The sequence below is a fragment of the Monodon monoceros genome, unplaced genomic scaffold (assembly GCF_005190385.1).
Source record: "Monodon monoceros isolate NGI ecotype Baffin Bay Population unplaced genomic scaffold, NGI_Narwhal_1 Super_Scaffold_10, whole genome shotgun sequence".
Taxonomy (NCBI): domain Eukaryota; kingdom Metazoa; phylum Chordata; class Mammalia; order Artiodactyla; family Monodontidae; genus Monodon; species Monodon monoceros.
Genome location: NW_021703766.1, coordinates 46,985,643 through 46,993,125, shown reverse-complemented (window position 1 = coordinate 46,993,125; position 7,483 = coordinate 46,985,643). Strand labels below are relative to the sequence as shown.

The 7,483-nt window shown below is 56.6% G+C and overlaps 1 protein-coding gene across 1 annotated transcript in view; it reads right to left on the bottom strand.

Moving 5' to 3' along the window:
- Positions 1–1,463: 1,463 nt before the first annotated feature.
- GSK3A (glycogen synthase kinase 3 alpha) overlaps positions 1,464–7,483 on the bottom strand; it is a 10,769-nt gene continuing 4,749 nt past the window's right edge. Inside the window, exons 3-11 of the mRNA XM_029205035.1 lie at positions 7,243–7,326; positions 6,963–7,073; positions 5,191–5,321; positions 4,986–5,092; positions 3,936–4,033; positions 3,762–3,857; positions 3,188–3,374; positions 2,751–2,843; positions 1,464–2,158 (exon numbers count right to left, since the gene is read on the bottom strand). Coding sequence (XP_029060868.1) covers positions 2,085–2,158; positions 2,751–2,843; positions 3,188–3,374; positions 3,762–3,857; positions 3,936–4,033; positions 4,986–5,092; positions 5,191–5,321; positions 6,963–7,073; positions 7,243–7,326 — 981 coding nt within the window. The 3' untranslated portion in view covers positions 1,464–2,084. The remainder of the gene's footprint in view (positions 2,159–2,750; positions 2,844–3,187; positions 3,375–3,761; positions 3,858–3,935; positions 4,034–4,985; positions 5,093–5,190; positions 5,322–6,962; positions 7,074–7,242; positions 7,327–7,483) is intronic.

The window sequence follows — 7,483 nt, the reverse complement described above, 5'->3', positions numbered from 1 at the left end:
TGGCAACAGGAAGGAATCCCCAACCTTTTCAAAGGTTACCTGGGCTGACAATCCTTCCCTCTTCAAATGAAAGTAGATGATTTATGGCAGGTCCATTGGGAAGGCTTGTCTCAGGCCTCTGCTGACCAGGGTACTCAGACAGGTGCACCAGGACGTGGCTGCAGCTGAGCTGTCTGGGAGGGAGCCTGGGCAGAGGAGGGGCGACAAGGCAGGGAAGGAGGGAAGCCTAGACCTGGGAAGGCCTTGAAAGCCAGGCTAAGAAGTTGGGGCAGTGCGGGGGATGGGATGGGGTGAGGGTCATAGGTGGGGTTAGGGCTCCCTGGCATCAGGGTCGGGCAGGGGAAACTGGAGATGGTCCAGGAAGTAGAGGATGGGGCCAGACCTGGGCAGAGGCCATGGGGGTGGGAGGAGGGTGTAGGACACCCTCAGTGACCTCATGGCCCACTGGGTGTGAGCAGCCGGAAGGGGTCCACAGGAGCCCGAGGTTAGCCCCTTGTCCAGACCAGCCCTCCTTCTCTTACCCAGTCCACTTGCTCTATGTGTTCATCCTACAAACAAGGTGACAGCTGGATGGCGTTGAGCAGGGCGGGCCAGGGTTTGCTCTGGGCGGTATACAGATGCCCCTGGGGCTTGCCTACGCAGACAGCGGAGCCCAGATGCTACAGAACAGTCCCCGAACACCCTCTGGGATATGTTCAAAACTCTTCTCCCTTTTTCTTCACAAATGGAGTCCAGTGGAGGACATGTCGGTTGCTCCTGTCCAGGCTCCCTTTTACTTTTAGGGCCTCCTGCCCTCGCCTACCATTGGCACCATGTGGAGGAGATGCCATTTTCCTCTGCCCATGGCCCCACCACCTGGCCCCAGCATGTTTTCAAAGCAAGAGAAAAAACCATACTCTCTGCGACAGCCTTCCCAGGGTTGTCACTTCCCAGCATCCCTAAAGAGGTGGGCCAGGTGGGGCCTCGTTTAAGACGGAAATGAAGGCTTGGGGAACTGCTAGGGTTTGGGGACAGCTCCTCTGCCCCCATCCGTGCCCACTAAGAGTCTATACCAAGGTTGTCTTGGCCTGAGTGACCCACCCCCCATCGTCCTGTGTCCCCCTGAAGTGGCAGGTAGCTCAGGCTATAAGATAGGGAGCCCTTTGTTCAAACCTTGACTTTGCCACCTATACTCTGTGGCCTTGACCTATCTGATGGCCAGTTCTCTCACCAGTCACCTGGGAATGACAGTGCTTCCCTCCCTCAGTGGAATCAGATGATTTGTGCTGCAGTGGGTAAGCCAGATCTAGCTCATCACATGTGCAGAGGAGGGCTGGAGCACAGGAAGCTTGGGCACCTGAGCCAGGGCCAGCCTGGGTTCATCCCACCCTGTTCCCCTCCCTGAGGTGCAGCCCACTCCTGTCCCCGGAGAGCCCCCCAGGCACCTCCCTCACCTCTGTGAAAACAAGTGTCCAGACAGCAAGCAGGTTTTCATGCCAATAATTTATTGAACGGAGGTCTGTACACAGGCAAACCTTACTGTGGAAACTAAGACATCAGGGGCTCCCCCACTGCCCCTGCCCTCCAGGATGGGGAGAGGAGGGAGGAGGCCTTAGGGGCAGAGGACAGGAGCGGGGGACACAGCTGTTGGAAGGGAAAGGGCCAGTTTGGACGGTGCGAATCGACATTTTCTTTAAGAAAAAAATTATAACAATCTATTTACACCCGGGGGCCAGGGAAGGGAAGAGGAGGAGAAGGGCTGGTCTGGTTCTATTTACAAGGGATACAGGAGGGGAGGGGGGTTGGAGGAGGTGGAGACCTGGGGGGAGGGGAGGGAGCTGAGGGGGTAGGAGGTCCTCATGCCGCCCCCCCGCCAAAATCCCCGGTCCTTCCTTCTCTTCCCTCCCCACAACCAGTTAAAATCCTCTTAAAAAGCCCACCACAGGGGTGAGGCTGGTGAGGGAGGGACTGGAGGTGGGGATAGGGACTCATTTACCTCTGCCCTCTAGTCTAGGGGCCTGGTCAGGGCAGGAGCTTGACAGGCTATGGCCCCCCTTCCCAGCCCCACTGGGGGCTCCCAGATGGAAGGGTAGTTGGTGGCACCCTCAGGAAGAGTTAGTGAGGGGAGCTGTGGCATCGGTCGACTGCCAGTCCGGGCCGGTCTGAGCCTCACTTAAAGCTGAGGGGGAAGGAAGGAGCAGACAGTTAGCCTTTGCCTTTTAGCCACCGCCCCCCCCCACCACCACCAAGAGTAGGAAGCTGGTGTGAGATGCTACATTAGAAATGGAAAGCTGTCACTTTAGGTCTAGGGTTGCAAACTCAAATGCCAAAGGGCCAGGTTGGTCATTGAGTGACTCACCAGAAAGCCAGGCCCCACAGAACAGGGGCAGCTGGAACTCAGCTCCAGCTGGTAATACTGCCCTGAGCAGAGGCAGGCCCACTGCTGCCCAGTCTTATTTTCTTCCCCAAGAGAAACAGGAAATCTGGATTTGTACATAAAATGGCCCCTGTTTTTTTACTGTGAGCAACAAATTTAACTTTTTGTTTGTGCAGGCTAAACTTATGTCTTTGGTTTTCCAGTTTGCATTTAAACACAAATACAGGCAATAATGCCTCACAAAGGTGGCCATTCACATGTAAAATACACTTTCTGTCAGAATGTCTACAATTTTGCAGGAAACGCAGTGGTTGTGAGAACAGAGAACAGACCCATCCCCACCCCAGGCAGAGAAATGCAGCTTTAATGCTCAGAAGATGGTCCCCCAACTTACCTTGTGAGGATGGGGTAAGGGAGGCAGTGCCCGCCGGGGATCTCAAGTGAGGAGGGATGAGAATGGCGTTGAGAGATGGTTGGATGGTGAGTTCTAGAGACAGGAATGGACATGCCTAGTCAGGGGACAGGGCACCTGGAGACCCAGTCGAGGTTAGAAAGGGGCACCAAATAGGGACCCAGCTCTGGGCAAGGCCAGTTGCCTGGGACACACGTAGCCACTGAACACTTTAAATGAAAAACTGGCAAGAGCCTAACACAGGAGGATTGCAGAGTGCAGATGAAGTCGGTTTGGGTCTCCCGGAATCGGGGGTATTTCCTGAGCCCCAGGACTGCCTTGCAGCCCACCCTCAGCTCCCCACTCCTGTCTTCGACACCAAGCTCTTGACAATCTTTGGCTGCCCCTCCAACAACCCAGATCCCAGGCTGTGCCCTCACCGCCAGGACTGAAATTGAAGAGAGGGGGAAGCGGGCGGTTGTTGGGGAGCTGGGTTCCAGGACATCGCAGTTCATCAAAGAAGCTGTGGGCACAGGCTTCCAGCGGGGAGAGCCTTGAGGACGGTGTGTACTCCAGCAGGCTAGAGCAGAGCGCGATGGCCTCAGGTGGCGTTCGGGATTTGAACACCTTGGGGGGGTGGAGGGGGCAGAGGTGACAAGGGTGAGACGCCCTGGGCCCTGGTATACTCCTGCCCACCTCCCACAAGCCCACTTTCCACATGAGGCAACTGAGGCCCGGCCTCTGAGGGGAGGTCAGTTTGTATCAGATGAGCAACCCGCTCAGGTCCCTTGACTGTATGGGCCCTGCCGTGAGCGTGTTTCCCCACCAGAAAAACAGGACTCTTGCATTTACTGTGGGTCCTCGACTTTTAGAGTATGGGACATTCCATAAACTTTGAAATGTGATGAAATTTACTGACCCACTACTGAGCCATGACTCTAGCCAGGTCCCCAGACCGGTTGGCCTCCAATGGGGACCTCAGCCATGCTGCCTGAGCCCCTAGCCCTGCCCCACCTTTGTCCAGGGGTGAGCTTTAATCTGGGGGAACTTGAACTCCGTGTAGTTGGGGTTCATCTCTCGAATCTGTTCCCGGGTTGGTGTTCCCAGCACCTGTAGGGAAAGGGAGGGGTCTGAGCCAAGGCCCTTAGTGCTTAGCCCAATCCCTGCCCACCCTGGCCCTGCCCTCACCTTGATGATCTCCACCAGCTGGTCTACCCCACTGTCCCCAGGGAAGATGGGCTGGCCCAGGAGGAGCTCGGCCAGTACGCAGCCAGCTGACCACACATCTGAAGAGGAATGGGGCAGGGTCAGAGCTACCATGCCCATCGCCTGGCATACATTTCTATCCTTCATGGTCATCCTGAGAGATGCCAGGGAGCCCCATTTTCTCAGCTCAGAGAGGAAGTGCCTTGCTCAAGCTCACACACAGCTTAGGAACACAGGTGCCTGACTTTGAAGCTCCAAGTCGACCTGACTGCACTGCACTCTCCAGCCTAGATGTTTCCGTTGCCTCTCTCCACTCTGTGACCCCAATAAGCCTTTTCGCTGCCTCTAGCTTCAGAGGACAGATCAACAGGCCAAGAACAGGTACCTGTGTTCTTTGGGCCTCAGGAAGGTAAAGCATTAAGTGGGCTGCCTTACTCACTTCTGGCCTTTATCCTGCCCTTGGGAATAGCTATAGGCCGGTAGTCACCCCTCCCTGGTCTGAACCTTGACCGCCACAGCACAAGTTCACATCTAGGGACCATGAAGTTTCCTCACACTGCTGATGACCTCTCTTCCAAACACTTTCACACCCTCTCCTAATGCCTGGAAGTTGGCGCTGTCATCCCCAGCAACAGGGAAGGACATGGAGGCCCTGTGAGCAGGTCACACCCTCATGATGGCAAAGCCTTACCTCCCGATTCCCCCAAGGTCACCGTCAACCCCTCCCCCTGCCTGAGAAGAGAGGACTGACTGGGAGGTTCCAGAGCTGGTATGGACTCTGGAGTCAGGTCAGCTTTCAAAGCCCAGCCCTGCCCAGTCCCAGCAGTGTGACTGCGGGCAGGTGGCCTCACCACTCTGAGCTTCAGACTGCTCAACTGTAAAATGCACGTATGACAGCATCACCTTCCTGAATTTGAGGACTGGCTAAAAGAACAGATGTTAAGCTTTCATCACCGAGCCTGGCAGACACACAGAAAGAACTCAAAAACCGCCATGACTGCTGTTCCCGCCCCCCCCACCCTCAAATCTGACCGATGGATGAGGTGTAGTCAGTGGCTCCGAAGATCAGCTCTGGGGCCCGGTAGTAGCGAGAACAGATGTAGGAGACATTGGGCTCTCCTCGGACCAGCTGCTTTGCACTGTGGGAAGATATGCGTAGGCAGGAGTCAACACAAGCCAAGGGTCGGGATCCCTCCTCGCCCCTTCAGCCACCCAGCACACCCCGGGTCAGGCCCACCTGCCAAAATCGCAGAGCTTGAGGACAGCGGTGTCGGGGTCCACCAGCAGGTTCTGGGGCTTGATGTCGCGGTGACACACACCCTGGGAGTGGATGTAGGCCAAGCTCCGGAAGAGCTGGTACATGTACACCTGGGGCAGGCAGGGGACAGCAGAACTCCAGCCCAGCTCTCCCCGCAGAGCACACCCCTGCTCCACCATCTTGGCCTGAAGAGCCCTTCCACCCACTCTCCCTGACTTGAAAACAGTTTGCTGCCCCTTGGTTCTCAAACTTTAGCGAGCACCAGAATCACTTGGCGGCCTTGTTAAAACAGGGACTGCGGACTGCTGGGCCCCACTCTCAGAGTTTCTGATTCAGTCGTTCAGGATGAGGCATTTGCAACAAGCCCCTAGTGCTGGTGCTGGTCCATACTTTGGAAACCATTGCTTCAAGCACACACTTCAGCAGAAGCCTGATGAGTAAGACAGATACATCAGGAAGGCCTTCTTTTAAAGCAGGCCGGGGAGCCTCACCAAATCCACCGGCTATAGGAAAGGCTCAGCCTCCTCTGCCCACCAGTCACAACCACCCACGAGCCAGCCCCTCTCCAGCTGGATTTTCCTGCCACCCTCTTCCCTACTGACGAGGATGTAAGTGTCAAAAGAGCAGGGATCTTTGTGGTTCCATCACTGCTGCATCCCCCAGGGCCTAGACCAGTGCCTGGCACATGATATCTGCTCAGGGATGCTTCTTGGGCCCCCTCCTCCTCTGTTCCCAGTGCCCTCAGCCAGAGATGCCACTTTCTTGCCCTGTGCCTGGTCTCCTCCCAGAAGACTTCCTTGATCCTTCTCACTCCCAAAGCAAGCAGGGCCTCTGTTTCCAGAATCCCCTGTGCTCCTTCCAGTATGGCAGTTGCTAGTAGTTTTATAGTTCTCTGTGATGACACCTGTCTACCCTGTTAAACTGAGAGCTCTGCAGGAGCAAGGCCTGGGTCTCAGTCAACTGGGCCTCTAGAACTGCTCAGTGCTGGCCCCGGAACACAGGCAGCCACAGGACACATTCAACAAACCACACCACTGCCTCCCAGGAAGCGAAGTCCCACAGCTCCCACCACTGGTAGAGCCCCAGGGCTCACCTAGGCCTGGGGTACTTAAAGCCAGCGGGAGGAAAAATGGGGCCCCATGCAACCTCCAACAAACTCGCACCCAGCCTCCGCCTCCCAATGCAGCTGGCTGCTCCAGCCTTGTTCTCTACAGCATCCCTACCCCATACACTCATCCATTCGTTCAAACACCTCCTTACGGATAGTATCATACAGGGCACAGCACCAAGCACTGGGGAATAAGCCTGCACAGGTGATGAATTAAGACTCATGCGTTCCTGGCTCCGTGGGCACTAACCTTTCCGCAACCCTGCCTCCTCCCATCACCCCTCTGCCAAGGCTCCAAAGGCCAAGACTCTGAGCTCATCGTCTCCCCTCTGCATTCTAGTTCCCCACCTCGATTCTGAGCTAACTCCACCAACACTAACTGGTACCAATGGGCTCCCAGTATGGACCCAAGCAGCCTCCCCAGCCTGGTCAGCCTGCCTCCCTGATTGAGTCAGGCCTTGGGTTGGGCTGCCCTGCCTTTGGCGCGCTCCATCTCTGGGGGTATAGGGACAAGGGCAGGGAACGTGAGGCCTCCAGAGACCAACGTAAACTTGGAGATGAGGGAACCCACAGAGGCAGGAGTGTCTGTCCGGAGCTCCTGGCTTTGTGGGCCTGGGCCCCAGCAGCCTGCCTGCCTGCCTACCTTGACATAGATGATAGGGATGGTCAACTTGGCCTTGGTAAAATGGCGGGCCACCCGGTACACCGTCTCGGGCACATATTCCAGCACCAGATTTAGATAAAGCTCGTCTTTCTGCAGAGAGCAAAGGAGAGGTGTGGGGCATTGTGAGAAAAGAGCAAGGAACGGGGGGAGGGAAGGTCTGTGGGGAATAACGGGGGAAGAGACCAGTAGTCATGAGGAAGGCAGGCAGGCAAACGGGTGGAGTCAAAGTGGAGGACTCCTCCACGCACTGAGGTCTCACCTTCTCCCCACTGGAGTAGAAAAAGTATCTCAGCCTCACGATATTGCAGTGGTCCAGCTTGCGCATAATCTGCAGCTCTCGGTTCTCGGGGCAAAGGAAGGCAGCCTCAGAACCCACCAGCCCTCCCTGCCCCCCTCCCCGCAGCCCTCCCAGCCCTCCCTGCCCCCTCCCCGCAGCCCTCCCAGCCCTCCCTGCCCCCTCCCCGCAGCCCTCCCAGCCCTCCCTGCCCCCTCCCCGCAGC